The following is a 20,196-nucleotide window of genomic DNA, read 5'->3' as shown; positions in this document are numbered from 1 at the left end:
ATGGGCGGAGATGAGAAGTTGAGATTGACAGCTCGGGCCTGCCGATACCACGAACCACGCAACTCATACGCGGTCAGCAAGAAGGCCGAGGGAGTCGCAGGGGCAGCAGACGAGCAGGGGAAGACGAAGACGACGGCGACGAAGACGAAGACGAAGACGAGGAAGAAGAAGAACAGGAACAGAAAGAAGAAGAGGAAGATGCTGGCCACCAATCTCGCCCGGCTGCCAGTCGAGGTCATCGAGCTCATCGCAGGCTTTGTGGCCATCCAGCTGCCCTTCCAGCCCCCCAGCAGTCTCCTCAGCCTCACCATCACCAACAAACACATCTACAGCCTGCTGAGACCCGAGCGGAACGACCAGCTATACGCCACCATCTTCAGGAACCTGTTCGACGTCAAGGCACTCCAACGCCGTCTCAGAGCCTTCCCCCTCTCAGACAGCAGCACTGCCACCCCCTCTCCACCAACATCATCAACTGGCCAGCTAGTACAAGGCACCGATCCGACGGGTGTCAATACTCTCACAAACCGAGGGGATCAAAACGAGCAAGCTGATCAGTCAGATGGGCACATCAAGAGTACGAGCGATGCCCCCGATAAGGCTCCAGCGGATGGCGATGGAGGCGGCGGCGGCGGGATAAGTGGCGGTGGAGGGGAGGCGCAGCCAGGCTCGGCTGGAGGCTGTATAGGACACCCCGACCAAGCCACAGAGGAACCAGCCCAAGAACATACTAGACCGACGACGACGAACAAGGATGGCTCAGAACTGTGCAACCGGCATCTGGCGGCAGCTTACTTCGAGCGGCTCGGCCTCTTCCGCCGCATGCGCATCTTTGCCGCCCATCCTGCACCGACCTCTCCCGACCGCCCGCGCGCAACCGACCTCGAACCATACAAGAACCAGCCCGCGTTCCCCCAACCTGGCAATCATCCCATGAGCTTGCTCTCTCGTGATCTCTGGCTTATCTATCTTATGGTCCTCGAGAACGACGGCCGCAATTGGTCCCAGTTACTCAAGTCGGGCCACATTGTTGGCTTCTTGCTCAATTACTTTGTATGCGCTCCCTAATCTTTTTCAGCAAAAAGAAAAGAAAAAAACCCCTGGCTGTAACTAACACGATTTTATTTTTTTATTTTTTCAACAGCATTATGAGATTAGTCTGTCAGCTACTTCTCCAGGCTACCCGAAGGAGCGTCCAGAGATCGCAATCGCTCTCCGACTCTGCCACCTCTTTCTCGACTTGCAGCAGGAGGGGCCTGAGTCCGGCCCGGGATCCGACGCCGCCAATTATTGGACATCCGAAGCGGGCATCGAGACGTATTTGTTTGCATTAAAGCCTTACACTCTGGCATCTCACCAAGTCCGTGCTTCCCGCCCTCCATCTTTTTGCCTCAATATAGGAGCAAATGTACTGACTACGGGGACTGCTTCTTAGTATGATGTAGCTTATGCTGCCTGGTCCATCCGTCAGCTACCGATCAACCTCTCATCTCAAGCGGTCCTACGAGTATTATCAACAAAGTTAACCCGGCGGGAGATGGCGGCACTGACGCCGAGCCCGCCCGTGCGGGAGCCCTCACCGGAGGAGCGCGAGCTGTCGCCTGGGTCCTCGACATCAACCGACGGACTCTCCTACTCGGACTCGTATGATCAAGTGATGAGGCGCTATCCTGAGCAACCTATAAAGCGTTATTCTCAGCTGACATACATGGGGAGACTGTTCAGGATCCTTCCGCCGCTGCACAGCCACGTGGCCTTGCTGAGTTTCTTCTGGTGCAACATCCGCCACAACACCGGCGTAGCGGGGACACAGCAGACCGTAGACGTAGACGACCAGCTGGAGTTTTTCCTGGAAATGATGCGGAGCGTAGTGGATCTTCGTTCGGAGGAGTACGACCGGGAATTCGTGCGCCAGACGAGTTGCTTAGACCCTTACATGTCTCCAGGCCTGCAGTTCGACTTCTACCGGGGCTGTTTCCGGGGCGGCTGGGACGGGCAGTTCGGCTTCTTCGACCTGTCGAGCTATCGTCTCATGCTCGGCGGGCAGATCGAGGCCGTCTACCAGGGCCGCTATGGCGACCAGAACCAGGTCTTCAAGGTCCAAGAGTTCTTCGTCCGGGTCCGCGACAACCAGCCCGTTGAGTTCCTGGGCGACTCGCGCGAGAAGTATCTCGAGCAGCCTCGAAGGCCCTCTTCAACGGCTTCCTCCGAGGCCGTCGCAGAGGAGAAGAAGGAGCCCATGGAGAGCGAGATCGAGCACCTCAACCAGATGCAGTCGCTGCTCTACCCCGTGCCCATCGATCCCGTGCTGGTCGAATACGATCCCGCCGAGGAGTACGAGCTCCAGATCCATGGAGCCGGCCATTCTTCCTGGGGCTCTTTCAAAGTCAAGGGCCGTGTCCGAGCATGGGACGGGATGGTCACCTTCCTCAAAATCTATGATGCGGGGCGCCATGGCACATGGCTCTACCGCGGCTATCATGCCGCCGGTAACATGATTGGTTCGTTGCCCTCTTCCCCTTCTTGTTCCCCTTCCATCCACTAACTTATCTCTCTTCAAAACTCTTCTGTAATCCGCTCTCTCACAGTGGGTAGATGGAGGGACACACATACTTCTGAAGCAGCTGATGGTTACGAGGGGACTTTTGTCATGTTCACCAGGAATTGATTCTACCCCCTTTTCATCTCTCCTTCAATTATTTTGCTTATTTATCATTTCTCCCTTTTTTCATCGTTCTTTCTCCTTTCATCCCGCGAACCTTTTCTGCGGAAGTTTTATTATATTTAATTTGGTGCACCGTCCAGACTATATGTATACAAAAGATGAAGTGTTTTTTCTCTTGTTTGGTCTTTTTCTTCCTTGTATCTGTCTCCTACCTCTCCTCCTCCCCTTGGGGTTTCCCGTCCTCTATTTATCCAGTTGGTACGAGTATACATCCATTTATTTTTGCCGCTGTAATCTTTTTACGTTTTTCCGTCTGCTTACTGGACTTGTCAGCTGTCTGTATCGGCTCTCACTACTGTGATGTAGATTCAACATGTACTTATTATACCTTGCTCACCGTTGCAAAAACAAAACCCCTCCCTTTTTTTATTTGCTTTCATTAGTGTTAGGTACACGTAACACATTGATTCTAGGCCCCGTTTGTCTATTCTTATCATCTAATTTATTCGTGCCAACCATTTCATCATTTTCTAACCTATCTCATCTTCCTCCCCTTTTCTTTTCTTCCAAAAAAGTAATTAAATAAACACGTTTCTTTAAAGTTTTACATTGCGCCCCATGGAAAACTCTCCGCGCTTATGAGAATTTGGTATATGCAACACTCTTATGCGCGCACTTGTGAAGCACCCTACGCAAATTGTTATTGTTGATTTTCTTTTTTTAGATACTTAAAAGCTTTTGGGGGTTGAGGAATCGACTCCCAAAAATTAAAAAATTGACTCCCAAACGCAATTTCCGTCGCGCGGACCGCCTCGGGACGTCTTTCCCGGGTCCTCGCGACCGCATTTTGACCCGGGGGCGTTTTGGGAGTTGGAATTGTAATTCCGCAATCCCAAACGGGAGTTGGGATTTTAATTTTACAAAAAATCCCAGAAAATAGGGAAATATTTATATCTCCTCACTGGAGCACCCAAACGCTCCCAAGATTTTACAGCAATCTAGATACACTGTCTAGAAGATATGTTGAGATTTACAGCAGTAGAAACCATCAGGAAGGCCTTGTGGAACAGGGGGGTTAATTTGGCGGATTTCCTACTAAGGCAAACCCCCGAAACCTTATCTATGGTGCGCCAAATGGCCCCAATTTTTTTCTGACACAAGAATACACTCTTTAAAAAATATGCTGAGCTTCACGGCATTAGCACACCTCAGGGACACCTTGTGTAGCCGGGGGGTGATTTGGCGGATTTCCTACTGAGGCAAACCCCCAAAACCTTATCTATGGTGCTCCAAACGGCCCCAATTTCTTTCTGCCAGAAGAATACACTCTCTAGAAAATATGTTGAGCTCCAAGGAGGTATTACACATCAGGAACACCTTCTATCAACCATGGGTCAGCTATGCTAACCATAGCTGTCAGTGTAGCGTAGCGCTGTGCAAATGTGCTCTTTTTTTAGCGTAGTCACCAGGGGGGGATGTGTTGCACTCTCTAGAGATTGCCAAGCCGTAACTTTATATTGAATTAGGTCTGATGTGAGTTCAATGTTAACCTTGAATCTTTGTTCACTTTATTTCCAACAGAGGCGTAACTTTAGTTCAAGTTGTTTTGGAATAATATTTCACACAATTCCAACACATGAATATATCTCTGCTGAAGTTTTGTGCTGGGTTCATCATTATCACAATTGTGGAATTGAGCTTCAATGCACACAATTTTTTCCAATAATTCCCCTATCCTTATGCTCAAATATATCCTCAGCCAAGTGACAGGGAATATTTTGCATTGCAGAATTTTTCATTCAAAACAAACATAACATCAAATTATGAAAATTTCTTGTAAAATATAGCAACTTCAGAGGATCAGCCAGCTGCAAGATGAATCTTTTGAGCATATTTATGTCATGCTAATTCCCACATCAAATTGGGCAGAAATTAGTTTGAAATCAATTTGTATTCTTCAAGTATCAAACAGTGTCAGAGCTAGGAAGACCTGTGTAATGTGGGCTTGTACTCCAAGCAATATGAAATGTGAAAATACCGGAGTTGGTTTTCCTTACCATTTTTACCAAGGTATGAGCCATAAAATAATTTTCAAGTTGGAAGTGTGAATAGCTGTTCATTTGGGAATCTACAGCTCGCCTAGTACATGACTACACTTGGTACAATTTCTGAAACTTTACCTACAAATGACTGGAAAACACACGGCCTAGAGGCCAAAATAAAGCTTCTAAAGGGAAAGGGGGGTATATTTGTGGATATTGACAGGCGCACCAATATTCCCTTGCTCCTGGAACCAGCTGGAGAAATACTTCAACAGCTGGTCTGACAACTCCACAGTGAGCAGTCAATTCTTAAATTTTCACGCACATCCCAGTGTGGGTAACACCTTTTGTCTTGTAGATTGACCATATTCACATCTTCTCTGCAAATGTTTTCCACACATTTTCTCCTATTTGAAGCATTATTTTATCACATGTACCTTTATTTCCATGTACATGGTTCAAAAAAGTAGTACTGATTGCTCTTATCACATACAGGTGCTTACATAGCACTGGCTTTTAATTATGAATTCCGCACTGTGGACCTGCTGTATCAATGGTGGGCCGCTACGCTAAACTATCCGTAGTGTGCGCTATCTGCTAGTTTAGCGTTGCGTAGTTCCTGACACATTGCCGTTAGTTGTAGCGCCCGCTACGGGCCGCTACGCTACGCTAACGGGCGCTAACAGCGCTATCAGCTTTTTTAGCGGTTGAATAGCACTGCTAGCGCTGATAGCGGCGATAGAGGCCCTGTAGTTTCAAGGGGTGCCTGTTAGCGGTAGCGGGCAATCACTGCCCGCTAACGGAAAACCCTGTCATTTGTAGTTTAGATCCGCTACGCTGCGCTGAACTACGGACTAAATGTAGCGTAGCGGCCCACCGTTGGCTGTATCAAGACCACTCAAAATCATTGGCCTTAGGATAGCAGGAGCAGCATAATTATGTGAGGACAATTATTGAAAGAATTGTCTCTGGGTGTTTGAAGGTTGGCACAAGTGAACTATGGCCAGGTGAGGAAATTTGGATTGGCACAGCATGGCCCTTATTCACTCAGGAGGGTTTTTTTTACTTCTGTAATGTCCACCCTCATGTTTGTGTGAACGTCAGGGTGGACATTGCCCAGCAGCTAACACCTGTACCCAGACTCAATCAACATGTGGTGCTGTCCATCGCGCTGGGAAATTCCTGGCTTGTTGACCACCACATGCTGGCCTTATAGCTGGGCTTTCCCAAGCTCTTTGGACAGTATATGCTGTCAAACAATCTTGGAAAGGCCAGTATCTGCTGGTTATTGGGATAGGGCTTCCCCAACTCAGGGACCCCTGTCATTTGTCCAGTGCAATGTTTGTCCAAGTGTTGTGGTGGACAAGTGCCATGGACACCAATCCGCTGCCTATCCAAGCTCAAAACCAATGACCAGTACCTATTGGTCATTACATGGGAAAAACCCTAGTGCAATGACCAGCACATACTGGTCATCAAGCCAACATTCCCAAGCTCTGTAGGCAGTATAAAGTGGCGCCCCATCTTGCAAACGCACCGCCAAATGGCCTGAATTTATTGGCCTTTTAGCTGGGACTTGCACAGCTCAATGTACAGTAATGGCTGGTTAATCAAGCTGGTAAAGAGACTCCTCAATTACCTACATGTACTGGTTGTTGAGCTGGTCCTTTCACAGCCCAGTCACCTGTAATCAAGTGAAGGATTCCTTCACCCAATGGTGGGTATACACAAGTAATTCAGATAAGAACTCAATGACCATAGAAACTGTCCATGCAGTGGAGGATTTCTCCACTTGATGGGCTTTATACATGGTCATAAAGTGGAGGATTTCTCCACTCAATGGTCAATAGCCAAGATCATAGAATGGAGGATTTCTCCATTTGATGATCATCTAAACCAGTCATCAAGTGGAGTGTTTCTCCACTTGATGGGAATCCAACTAAGTAATTAAGCGGAGGATGTCTCCACTTGATGGCGGGTACAAATTGGTTGGCGGAGAATCCCTTTTTGTGCAATGGCCACTGAGTGGAAATACCCATTAGTTCAGTTTAACTTGCCAGACACAACAAGATTAGATACAGATAAGATCAGTATGAGTTGATTATAAACATACAACCAACCCACAATTCAGTTACACATGAGGCAATGAACATATCTGCCAGAATTCTAGATAGAGATTACGGTCTGGCACTCTCTACAGAGTGCAACACATCCCCCCCTGGTGAGTGTCAGCGCAACTGCGCACATCTGCGCTAACGCTATGCGCACAGGGTGCAAAGCTATCTTAGGTTTTAGCATAGTGTTAGTGCAGATACACATAATTGCACTAACCCCGCAAAAAGAGCTCCGCAGCTTGCACTCTTTTGCAGGGTTAGTGGAATTGCGCGTATCTGCGCTAACGCTACACTAAAACCTAAAATAGCTTTGCACCCTGTGCATGTAGTGTTCTTTGTGGCGTTAGTGCAATTGCGCGTACCTGCGCTAACGCTACACTAAAACCCAAAATAGCTTTGCACCCTGTACGCGTAGCGTTAGTGCAGATGCACGCAGTTGCGCTAACACTACGCTAAAAAATAGCACATTTGCGCAGCGCTACACTACACTGACAGCTATGGTTAGCATAGCTGACCCACGGTTGATAGAATGTGTTCCTGATGTGTAATACCTCCTTGGAGCTCAACATATTTTCTAGAGAGTGTATTCTTCTGGCAGAAAAAAATTGGGGCCGTTTGGAGCACCATAGATAAGGTTTTGGGGGTTTGCCTCAGTAGGAAATCCGCCAAATCACCCCTAAGCTACACAAGGTGTCCCTGAGGTGTGCTAATGCAGTGAAGCTCAGCATATGTTTTAAAGAGTGTATTCTTGTGGCAGAAAAAAATTGGGGCCATTCACTGCCAACATAATTGGCTAGGTTGAGGGTATCCCAGTTGAACTGGGATGACCTCAACCAATTTAAACTTGGTTGATCTCAACTGATGAAATATAAATCCAAGGTACCCCCCTTGGGTTCATATTTCATTGGATGAGATCAACCCATTTTAAATTGGTTGAGTGCATCCCAGTTAAACTGGGATGTCTTCATCCCAGTCAAACATGCTGGCAGTGATTTGGCGCACCATAGATAAGGTTTTGGGGGTTTGCCTTAGTAGGAAATCCGCCAAATTAACCCCTGTTCCACAAGGCCTTCCTGATGGTTTCTACTCCTGTAAATCTCAAAATATTTTCTAGACAGTGTATCTAGATTGCTGTAAAATTTTGGGAGCATTTGGGTGCTCCAGTGAGGAGATGTAAATATTTCTCTATTTCCTGGGATTTTTTGTAAAATTAAAATCCCAACTCCCGTTTGGGATTGCAGAATTACAATTCTGACTCCCAAAACGCCCCTGGGTCAAAATGTGGTCGCGGGGACCCGGGAAAGACGTCCCGAGGCGGTCCGCGCAACGGAAATTGCGTTTGGGAGTCAATTTTTTAATTTGTGGGAGTCAATTTCTCAACCCCCTTCTTTTGTTTGTATATTTCCTCATCGTAATATTTTTGTTCTTTTCCATCATCATCATCAAACGCAAATACAAGCATTATTGAAGAAACCAATCTTTTAAGAATTCTTAAGAATAAATCTCTATTATCCTGAAGTGTGCCCTCGTTGTCATTAGCTCGTCTGTAGACATTCGTGAGATATCTATCTCTGGCCTGTCCGATTGCTTGTTGTAATACTCTAGTCATTACACTACACATCTCCTCCCTCACTCTTGGCAAGGCGAGATTGCGTATGAGTCACGGAAATTAGGGATCCCTCTGCTCCTACGCAGTCCTATTAAACTACGTTCGACAATGGGTATTGGTAACGTAACTGACCGCAGCCCATCGTAGACTTTTGTTAGATTCTTTCTTGATCCACATCAACTTTTGAAACTTGAGCTGTCGAGAGTCAGCCCGCCCGCGACGTGGAGGTATACCGCTGTATGATCTACACGTTGCCGACTTTCGATCCACCTGCACCATGGCACGGTACCAGCGGCCAGCCTGAGCGGAGGTGGCAAACACACGTCTGCCGGGTTTGATGCTCGCCAGGGAAACAGCTCTCTACTCTTGCCCACATCTCCACTTTCTTACCTGTCGGGCCGTGGTAAGCCAATACAATTTGTATGTAGGGCATCGCTGACGTGTTAAAAAAGGGTAAAATGCAGGCTCTGCTGAGGAAGAAAGTTTTTTATCTATGTTTAGCCGGTGGCACACAATCGAATGAATCGTCGGATCGAAAGCAAGGTGTGCAGTCTGGACTTTCGATCATATTTCACCCCGCTTTCCAAACTCTTATACATTGGATGAGGCACCTTCCGGTCTAGCCCGGTCTCCTACTATTCCCCTCTGTTTATGCTTGTGCGACAAGCTATTCGGACTCACCCTGTACGCTGAGCTCGATCAAGCTCCTGCGGCCCTGAACTTTCTTTATGCACAATTTTTTTTATCATTTCTCTAACTTGTTTCGCACTCGACATGTAATATTTCTATCTCGAACAGAGTTTCTTTGAGCTGCCTTTACTGTCGACGTGGAGGAAATGACACGTGAAGAATGTATCCACTTGACCTGCATACAACTTTCTAGGCGATGATTGGGCGAAGAAATGGCATAGATCAGTGTGAGTTGACTGAGTTTCTCCCCTCGATGCCTTGTGCGGTAATACTGCCAAATTTGTCTGGGCTTCACCAAGCTCACCGAAAGACAGAGTCCCGAGTATCATTATACGACTTCCAAACAAGTCAAGGCTTATACGTAGCACCGGCATCGCATACAACTTCCAACGTTAGTCACCTGCTGGTCTGGTCTGGCATGTAGGCTTGCGGGGGAGCTCAAGGGGAAACGATCGCAGTCAATGCCGCCCACAAGTCATCTCGTCAGCTGAAGCGGCCACTTCCCCCATACGCAAAAGCTATAAATTCCCCCCAATTTCCACATGGGAGGACAACACACCTTCCGCCCACTGCATCCTCTTCAAAGTCATCAACTTTAGTTAGATAGCAGTTTAAATCCACCGCTTGAAATCATTTATTGATTTTTTAAATTCACTTGGCCTACCTCTACATTTCACTCATCACCTTACACAGTCCAACGCCATGCACATTCGCCAGCTTATTACCGTCTTGGGCCTCTGCCTTGCAAGCGCAAGTGCTATGATGATTACAGATCCGGTCGATCGTGCGCTCCAGCAATTAGTCATGCTCATGACGCCGACTGATGCTCCACTCGATGAATCTCCACACTTCGCAGGTGTGGTAGAAGCACTCAAGCATCAGGAGTCTGCGAATACCAACGAGATGAAACACTTCCTACACGAGTCCGTCCATCCAATTATGAACAACAGCATGGATAAGCTAGCCTATGTTTCTGCTGGGTACAAGGGATATCAACAAACTGTTGGGGAATTCAAAGCCATGGGACACCACCCCGACTTGGTGGCCAAAAAATTGAGATTATACCGGAGCGCTATCTACTCCAACATGAAGGGTATATTCGAGAGGAATAAAACATATTTTACCCCAGAGAATATAGAACATTTGCAGGGCCACTTACTCCGCGTGTTCAATCCAAAGGCTGGAGTTTACCATTCCGCTAACAAGGATGCAACAATTGAGGAGATTTTCCAACACCACGCCGAGAATGCGTTCAGAATTGAACCCGATGGAATCAAAGAAATGTCCAATTCCAAAATCAACAAAGAGCTGAAGAAAATCAGCGAAGGCACCGATCTTCAACCAATACTTATTGAATTATCAAACCACGCACACACTGCCCCACCAAGCCACCTGCACTCAACAGGTCACCCGGTAGTCGTTGCCTAACCTTCGACAACCATTTACCCATTGCAGTCTAAAAATCATTAACCACTAGGAGCTAGGTCACATTTTCCCCCAAAGTGTCTTCCTGCACTAGTTATTTTATTTTTCTTCTGGGTAAAAAACAGTAGTAGTGCTGCCTCTATTTTCCATAGAAGCAACCAACACAGCCTATGGTTTCATACTTACCATAGCAATTTTATCATTCATTTTGTCTAGCTTTGACTTTCACATTCTCTCCTAGAAACCATTACAATAAAATAATAAGGAAAAACCCTTGAAAAATACAAACAAAAAAATGTTGGCTGAGGTGGTGGCTGTTTGTTCCTCTCTAAAATCATTTCCTCTTTCCAATTATTTAGCTGAATCAAAGGGAAGAGTGACTGGTTTGGAATTTACCTGCATAGATATTGATTAGCCAAACTCTGTACATCTTTCCAAAAAGCACATCCAACATGTGGTTAGTATACTGTCTTCTACCAAGTGACACTTTGGCCCACCAGGTACCCCCGTAGGGTCCTGGCCAGAGAGCCCATGCCAATAACCAAGGCTCTACACAGGCAAACTGGATCAGTACGAGGTTGTTGGCAAGCTCCTCTTGCACAAAGTGCCAGCCTCCGAAGGAGGACCTTGGGAGTAATAGGCAAACTTCTGTGTGGGTCCTGAGGACCACTTCCACCAATTTGGCTGGTGTCAGAATTTCATGTCAAATTATGAGGTACATAAATGAGACCGCTATTGAATAGGCTTTGTAAGTCAACAAATAACTTGAATAGAGATAAGGATGGCTTCAATCGCATCCTTTCAATGTTTTCCCACTTTGTTTTAATAAAAAAACACTTACCACCTGACTGACCCGGGCTGTCCATGCGGCCAACTGTGTAACGGGTGGCCGGTAGCTCATTGGACTTGAGCTGATGTCACCTGTGGTTGTGACAGTTTATTTTCACTGCTGCTGGTTTGTATGTTGCCGTAGGACCTCGAGGTCACAGTCTATGTGTGCTGGCCGTGCTCTGCTAAGAAATTCAAAGCAAGCTATGGTTCTTACTACAACCTAGTAGCCCCACAGCTTCTCAAGTCGCACTTTGTGCAAATGAATGCGAGGCGCTTCGCAGCCCTGACCTCGGCAGGCGAGGGACTTTATATGCACGGCCTGACAAAAGGGTGCTCAGAGCATTTTTCACGTGTCCAACAAATCAATGAAATAGGACACAAATGGATACATGGTTTGGCCTGCTTCATAAAATCCAAATACATTTCCGTCAAATACAAACTTTGATTTGGACATAATGAGTTCTGAATGATGATGATATAACTGATTACTACAACAGAGACAAGTTTTGCTTGTCTTATTTTTTTTGGTATTTGAGACTAAGAAAAGTAGGCAAAAAAGCATATTCTCGTCCAAGCAATTTCAAGCATGCTGGTCCAGAGCGGAATGGGAAGAAATACCAAGCGCCTAGAAAACGCTTAATAAAAGAGAAAAGAGAACTACGGCTAACTCAACAACATCAATTGAGTTGCATAGCCAATTAATAGATGAAGGAGAAAATGCAGAAAAAAGAGAGAAAAAATCCAGATAAATCTTGGATGTAGAGTATGAAGGGTCAGAAAATCTCGATGGTTGAGCGTGATCAAGCGGCTCCATTATCCAAAAACCGGAGTTCACTATCATTATTCTCGCGTGTCCAGACATCCAATTGTTCGTACTCGTTGATACAAGCCTAAGAGAAAAGAGTGAAATATGCGTGAACTCTAAACATTCTTTGTTGGGTTTTCGCCGAGCATCTGATGGCCCCAGCAAATAAGAATTATTCATTAAAAAAAAGACTTACAAGTAGTCGCTCTTCGGTGAAACCTTTTGCGAAGACCCGTTCACGAATCTCTCGCATGTTCTGAATAGGTTTGAATCCTCCTTCATCGTCGCTGTCATTTGCGGCTTGATTGTGTCTGCCACGGCCGACCCTTCCACCAAGTCTTGCAGAAGATGGATCTTTTCTGCCAGACCCACTGGTGGTCATTTCCCGAATGATCCGGTAGATTTTACTGACATCGGTCACGTCTCGATTTGCACCCACTTCCATGTCTTCGTCCGGATCCTGATCCAAACTGGCTTTCGAGACTTCCATCAGCCGCAAACCCTCGTCAACATCTTCTCTCGCCACCTCATTCGAGTTTCGCATTCGGGCAAGAGCTTGGGAAAGTCGAATGACACTCAATAAGGTTCGCGCAGAGGTGTAGGTGAATGACCTTCCACTTGCTTCTTCCTTTTGGTGATGCTTTCGCAGATTGACATAGGCCGATATGATGTATTCAGAAATCTGTTGTGGAACGGTCGGTCGTTTTTTCCGGGCCAGAGCGATGTAACTCCTGAGTAAAGATGGTGAAATTGGTGGGGGGTCGATGACGGGATGAGCACTGTGCATGTGTACATGTGTCACATGCTGTGCCAGTCTTTCATCATCCTCTCGTCTGGGCTTGTCCAACATCAAAAACATGATATCAAATCGACTAAGCAAAGCAGCCGGTAGATTGATGTTGTCGACCGGACTGATCCTGGGATTGTATCGACCGTACAACGGGTTGGCGGCGGCCAGTATAGAAGTACGAGCGTTGAGGGTGGTCGTGATCCCAGCTTTTGAGATCGAAATAGTTTGTTGCTCCATCACTTCGTGAATTGCTGTCCGGTCGGACTCGTCCATTTTGTCAAACTCGTCAATGCAACATATCCCGTTGTCCGCTAGTACTAGTGCTCCGCCCTCTGAAAAGAAAAGAAAAAATGTGTCAAACCCAACGATTCAACCAATTAGGATGAAGATGTCAACGTACCAAGCACCATCTCATCTGTGACTGGATCCCGCATAACAGCGGCGGTAAGACCAACCCCCGAAGATCCTCGACCAGTCGTGTAGACACCACGAGGGGCTACTTTACTGATGTATTTTAACAGCTGGGATTTAGCCACTCCGGGATCACCCATGAGGCAAACATTGATATCACCACGAATTTTCATACCATCGCCAACTTCTTTTGAAACACCACCTATGAGAAGCAGAAGCAATATTTTCTTGACATCCTGGTGCCCATAGATTTCAGGGGCAATTGAGTTGGCCAGACGGTCGTAAAAGTTGTGCTCATTATTAGCCATCTCTTCGATCTCACTAATAATCTCGGGTGTGATTTCGAGAGATTCGTACGATTTGCGGAGCTGAGAAATGTGGTGACATTCTAGATAGGTGTCAGTCAGTAGACCGGCTCTAACACCTTTGAATCCTTGATAAGGCGTTGGAATGAATATCCCAGTCACATTGACGACATCTCCTGGAGAATTAGACCGGACCAATGGACCATATAAATGCAAAGTCATGGAACGAGGTATGTGCCCAACTGGAACTTGGTCCGCCTGTTTTTTTTTTTTCGATTTCTTAGTAATTGACGAACATGGATTTTGTCTCTTAATATAAATGACCTACCATCTCTTGGAGTTTAACTTCTTGAAAGGGTTCGAATTTACAGGCACGAGTTTGCATGACTAGATTGCCCTTGGTTCCGTTTTTGACGCATTCTTCCGAGGGACATTCAGTCAATGGTGTCAAGTTTCTACTTTCGACCTCTTGAAAAATTTCCGAACCGCATGCATCACACGAAAATGCGTTGACCAGCAGTAATGGTTTGACCTCCGAGACTCTAGTGACTATTCCTCGGATTGATATTAATTTGCCCAAATGCACAGCCTTGACTTGTCTAACGGCCAAGGTAGTGGAGGATCGCGGGGCTCGGAAATAGAGGTTGCTGGAAAAAGTGTTAGATAGTCAGCTAAGGACCTTCTCAAGGGCATGTACGTGAGTGAAAGTGATGGCGCACTATCTTCGGGTTAGAATGGGGGGGAAAGTGGCCTCGCCAGCTTCGTCATTCATAAGATTCTTCTCACGTCGTTGATGCATAATCACATCCAAAACGTCGTATTTGTTTCTGAGACTGATGGGATCCGTTGGTTCGGGAAGCAATTCGTCAATCACCCGATAGAACAGTTGGACGTATCGTAGTGTGTTTTGTGAGATGTTCTCCAATAATCGGAGCTGCTCCGGGTCGCGTGATCTACGCAGGTCTTCGAGATCAATGACGAATTTCGATTGTTCTCGATCAGCCACAAGTTGCATCTGTTCAACGTATCTCAGCCTGATAAAGAGAATTTGTAGTTCGAAACAGATAAGGATTCAGTTACATGCGGTAATTTCATAGTTTGGTGGGAAAATAAATCGACCTTTGGTTGGAACCGCCATCTTCATCATCCATTTCGACGTCGAAATCTTCATTGTGAGTATCAAGCTCCGCACCCTCTTCATTCTCGTCGAGTAGATCACTCGCGGAAATGGAACGTCCCTTGGTCTTCGTCAAGAAACCTTTCATAACTTCGATATCCGCCGAATAGTCATATTTTGTCTTGAAATTGGCAGCAGATATCAAGGACATCGTGGCGAGAGGAGAGACAGGTGATAGCGAAGTGTGGGATTCGGTCGACTTCTTGGACAGGATGACAGGTTAATATGTTGTTGGTATTGGTGTTGGTGGTGGGTGAGCTTGTGACACCGGATGTTGGGACCAGAACAGGCCAGCTCAAGTCGCGTCGCGTGGACTGGATCTTGCATGCGACGCGTCAGCCCCGAGAGGCCCGTGCAGTCAGCCCGACCCAGAAGACTGTATGTGCTTATGTAAACATATAATGGATCGGGGGACCCCGTGACCAAGGAGAGACCCAACCTCATAATTTATGTGCATATCATAAATCCAGCAGAGGGTTTTGACAAATGATTTGGATCTTCAAATTGATGCAGATATTTGACAGCAAAAAACATGGCTTGTGGGGGTACTGGAGGACTTCCCCATTGGCAGCTTGGCTGAAATTCTTATTCTAGAGGGAAAGTACTGGCTGGTGAAAGTTGATTGAGATCAAGTTTTCACCAGCAAACAAAGAGGGAAGCTTGGAATCAATCTTGTGATTATCTTGTCTGCCATGATGATGCATTTGCTGCTAATAAATTTGTTGTATGCACATTGTGATGAACAAAGGTGGTCACTGCGTAGAAATGTTGGGACCCCGCTGCTCCAAGATGATTCCCAGGTAAAGTCAGGTGATCTGGAGAAACTCCACTCCACAGCTCCGCCGCGTTGTAGGGCTCTGAGTTGGATAAATAAAGTAAAGCATGTAAAATAATATAGCTCCACAAAAGTAAACAGTAAAATAAAGCTCCGTCGCATAAAGAAGATAACTCCGCAAAAACCGCAAGAAAACAGCCGTAAAGCAAACACAAAACTCTGCAAAGCACAACCGTAACACATAAAGCAAGTCCGCAACGTAAAACTCTGCTCTGCAATGTATGCAAAGCAAAAGAAGCACAACAATCTGCAAAGTAAAGTAAAACCGTAAAAAAGAGAGTCTGTTGGGAGTATGATACAGAATCCTCCCTCCACCACTGTGGTTTTATAGAGAAAAGGAAGAGAACTAAAAGATATCCTCCACCCACCTCCCATGCACGCCATCCAATAACTCCATGCACACTTGTCATCCACCAAGTGCTTTACACACACGCACGTCATCCGCCAAGCTCTGCTCTCACGCCAACTCCTGTTGTCTCTGCCGCTTGCCTTCAACCGCCATCAAACTCCTCTCTCTAGCTTCCACACCCCTGTCTAGCCTATGATGTCAGGATTAACCCTTCTGGCTGCCAAGGCTTCCCCCAATCACCACCTCCGCTATCCAGTCCGCGCTGGCCTGCTTAGTCTGAGTCCAGTTCCGCCGTCAAGCTCCGCGCGCCGCCGCCTTCAGTTGTGCGCTCCACTCCGCTCCATTCCGCACCGTTTCCGCACCGTTTCCGCACCATTTCTGCACTGTTTCTGCACTGTTTCCGCACCATTTCCGCACTGTTTCCGCACTGTTTCCGCACCGCCTGTGCGCCGCACTGATAGCTCCATGGACAATTTGACACGAGTTCCAGAATTGATCACCACAACGTTGTTCATGGTCAATTTATTGCATGCACAGCTATTAGGGGGATTCAAAGTTGGCCATGCACAACTTGCATGCACTTTTGCAAGTTGGTGTTCAAGGCTTTTATTGAAAACCAAATTTCAAAAAAAAAACATTCAAGAAGGCTTAGGGGGTGTAGTACAGTGTGGCTTGCATGCACTTTTGCAACTCAGTGTTCAAGAATGAACTTGAACACCAACTTGCAAAAGTTTCAGCTGTGGTGATACCAAGACTAATGTCTTCTAGCTACACCAGCTGCAAAAAGTGCCAAATGGTAGTGGTAAAAAAGGTAGTAGCGCGGTTTCAGATAAGGAATACTGGCAAATAAAGGAAAAAATAGAAATATCTTTTATATTTTTTTAGCGGAGGGGCTTAACTCCAAGAGCTAAGGGTATTTAAGTGCCCTCCGTAACTTATCAGGGCCTGCTAAGCAGGGGTATTAAAGTGCCTGATGCAGCGGGGGCCTGATGATCAGGTTTGTTTTGCTGAGATACCCCGGTGAAAACCTTCAGAAGAAGGATTTTCTGAGAGGAAGAAACTGAGGAGACTCACTAGTTGGCTGTGTTAAACCTTCACCTACCAGGAATCTAGACTAGGTTTCCTCGGAGAGAACCGCGATGGTTTATTCAGCGCTTTGTATAGTAGCGCTTGAGAAGTCTTCGAACTTCAAACGGAATCAAACAACTGAACAGAGTGAACTTTCTGTCGAAAGGGTATTTGAGTGGAAGGTGCTATGTACAATGTTGGTGTGTATGAAGATGGGGATCTCTTACTCAGGAAACACCCGCTCTATTTATAGGGTATTTCTTTATTCTTTTTCTCTCGTCTAGGGCTCATCTTCTTTTGACAAGGAGAATCTTAGTCTCTTTCTGTCATGAAGATGAGCGCTCTCTTTATATGTAATTTTTTTTCCGAGGAAGAGCTCTTCTCCCGTTGATGAGCTCAGTCCTTTCTCTATATTTTATGTATGTCTGTTGTTCTTAGCGCTTTAGTCGCGCAGTGTACTCTTCTGCTCTTAGTTACGCAGTACACTTACTGTGTAGACGCGTTTGGTTATCAAAACAAATACTGACTACTTCATTGCGCATCCGCGCGCTACTCAGATGGAGTTTCTTTTTATTTTATACTTAGATTTTTAGTATTTATTTGTTTTTCTATTTGATCAGTTAGCTCTGATACCAGTAGCTAGCTGACAAAAAGTGCATGTAAGTTGCATCTGGCCAACTTTGAAATCCCTTATTGGTTATGAAAGTACAAGGCAATAGCCCCCAAATTTGGGGCTCCAGGGGGTGTTAAATAATAAATCCGTTGAGTTTGCTCAAACGAAATCGGGGACACAGGCCATAGGTTCATAGTTTGTTCATGACCATGTGGAGTAAGATGTGGTTAATACAAAAGCATAGCATTGACGCCGGCATTACTTGCACGACCCCGGCGTTACTCGCATGACAGATATTTGTACTGGTTTGTTTAGGCCATTTCTTTAGTTATCCCACTTTCTTAAATCCACAGAATTCTAGACCTGCAGATCTAAGTTTTGAGGTGTTTTTTTCTCTCACAAAATGGGGCAAAAAATGCCCATTATTCTCACTTGGCACGTTGAATATCCCCAAAGGCCCAAAGGCCCTACACCCCGGGAGTACCTCCACGCGCACCTCACTGAAAATGTGCGAGGAATCCTTGGTGAACCCGTGGGCAAGGTTGGACCTGCAGATGACGGTCCAGGGTATCACGAGGTCACCACCAACATCTCAGGGGTGGTCTCCACGGGATCAACCCATGAAATCCACGGATGCCATGAGCTTTCCTCGGACACATTGAAGCCTCCCCGTCCATGATCCAACAAGTGTTTGGATCCACGTGGGGCCATGCATCAGATGGGCTCATTAACCTTATCACTGACCAGCAATATAGGTTCATCAGGTGAAATTTGTCTGAGCTGAAAGCTGTTACCAGGGGGTAACAGATGATGCATTCCACACCTGTGGCACTATAGTTCTTCAGCTCTTAGCCAAAGAAAAATGTGCATTTTTCTTTGGCTAAAAGCCAAAGGAGTGCTGGAGCTGGCCGGGCTGGCGGAGCTGAGCTCATAGGAACCTAGCCACAAAACCTGGGAAGCGCTGTGGTATGCTTTATGGTTGCCCATCTAGCCCATTTCAAAATTTCTTTTTTTCTCATATGTACACTCTCAAATCAACCAATATGGCGGCACCACTGGGTTCTACGGCCAAAACTACACAGGACCCCATGGAAAAAACACCTTAAACCCCCCTGGATCAGAAGATACAACCCTCTCAAGACACCATCAGTCAGTTTCACACACACAAACACCATACTCAGGTCATGTAATCCGTTACATGAACCACACTTACCCAGGACATGTAATCCGTTACATGGACCACCCTGACAGCTTGTCTAACCTTTACATATACTTTACCTCATCAGCTGCACTCATTTCATTGTGCTTTGCAGATGTCATGCAGTGTTATGCACACTTGATGCAGGCTTATGCAGTCTTCTGCAGTCTTATGCAGGTGCATGCAGACTAGTGTAATAGGGGCTGCAGTCTGACAGTTGACAGATGAAATCATGCAGGTGTCAAGATAGCAAAAACCCCTCATGCAGCTTGCAGATGACATCATTTGACAGGCCAGGCCAGCTAAAACATCTCACCTCCTATTTCTCACTAGCTAAATTCCCTCATATGACATCATGACCTCATGTGACCTGTCAACCAACAGCCAAAATACCTCATTGTAGTCTTCAGGGCAGCTAAAACCCCTCATTCTCTTCTTCCACTGGAGCTAAAATGTCTCACTCTTTTCTATTTAAGGAGGCTCTCCTCCCCCCAGTTGTAATTTCTTGCAGCAAACTACTTGCACTCAGCTTACCCCATAACAGTACAATACTTGCTCACTCTACAGTATTATCCCCACTCTATATTGTGGTTTTACACCCTTACATACAAATTACAACCTCATTACAACACTTACTCATCAGCTACATCACCATAACCCTTAAGCCACCTGCTCAAAGTAGGCTATCTTTTGATACACCTCCACTATCACTACATAAACCTTCCAATCGTAGATTGGGGGGCTTGTTTTAGTGTCTAGTGACCCAGGAAAGGCAGAGTTAACCTCATTCATCCCTTTCCGCACTCAGCAAAAGGTTCTCAGGAACACTTTTGAGCTTTACAGCGCAAACAATGGTTGTTAGCCTAGTGGTTTGCAGCTGCGCTGGCTGCAAACCTCCTTACAACAAGGTTGCTGTTTCAATTCCCACTGCCCCCATGCCCCATTTGGGGGTTAGTGGGCAGGTTAGGGGTTAGGGCAGTTTTTTAAAAAAAAACTTGGCAAGGTGTATAGTACACTGTAATGGTATTGGTACACGGCAGTTGCGCGGATTAAGGTTTCGCCCGTCAAAACTGCCGTCAAAGACAAAACACCCGCCTGATTGACCGCCCACCTGTCGGCCTCCGGTCAGCCGTCAAACTGCCAGCCAAATTAACAGCCGAACAGCCGGCACTTGACTTCAGGCAAGTTTAACATAACTTGCCTGGGGTCGGTTGGCCGACAAACGCGCTTGACCTGACAACAGCCGGTGGGAACAGTGGCAAGATGCCG

At 46.4% G+C, this 20,196-nt stretch overlaps 3 protein-coding genes across 3 annotated transcripts; 2 read left to right on the top strand and 1 right to left on the bottom strand.

Moving 5' to 3' along the window:
* Positions 1 to 2,668, top strand: PtA15_7A636 (uncharacterized protein; the record flags this gene model as incomplete). Its single annotated transcript, XM_053171263.1, has 6 exons — positions 1 to 72; positions 235 to 577; positions 668 to 1,053; positions 1,145 to 1,360; positions 1,436 to 2,501; positions 2,589 to 2,668. The coding sequence occupies 6 exons, from the start codon at positions 1 to 3 to the stop codon at positions 2,666 to 2,668; spliced, it is 2,163 nt and encodes a 720-aa protein (XP_053022462.1).
* A 7,154-nt stretch (positions 2,669 to 9,822) lies between these two features.
* On the top strand, positions 9,823 to 10,548 carry PtA15_7A635 (uncharacterized protein; the record flags this gene model as incomplete). The annotated part of the gene is made up of 1 exon (XM_053171262.1): positions 9,823 to 10,548. The coding sequence occupies one exon, from the start codon at positions 9,823 to 9,825 to the stop codon at positions 10,546 to 10,548; it is 726 nt and encodes a 241-aa protein (XP_053022461.1).
* A 1,628-nt stretch (positions 10,549 to 12,176) lies between these two features.
* PtA15_7A634 (DNA replication licensing factor MCM7) lies at positions 12,177 to 15,015 on the bottom strand (the record flags this gene model as incomplete). The annotated part of the gene is made up of 6 exons (XM_053171261.1): positions 12,177 to 12,266; positions 12,378 to 13,303; positions 13,372 to 13,945; positions 14,016 to 14,334; positions 14,407 to 14,721; positions 14,807 to 15,015. The coding sequence occupies 6 exons, from the start codon at positions 15,013 to 15,015 to the stop codon at positions 12,177 to 12,179; spliced, it is 2,433 nt and encodes an 810-aa protein (XP_053022460.1).
* Positions 15,016 to 20,196: the final 5,181 nt, after the last annotated feature.

The sequence above is a fragment of the Puccinia triticina genome, chromosome 7A, assembly GCF_026914185.1.
Source record: "Puccinia triticina chromosome 7A, complete sequence".
Taxonomy (NCBI): domain Eukaryota; kingdom Fungi; phylum Basidiomycota; class Pucciniomycetes; order Pucciniales; family Pucciniaceae; genus Puccinia; species Puccinia triticina.
The sequence above is the reverse complement of the archived record's forward strand: the minus strand, read 5'-3'. Positions and strand labels throughout refer to the sequence as shown.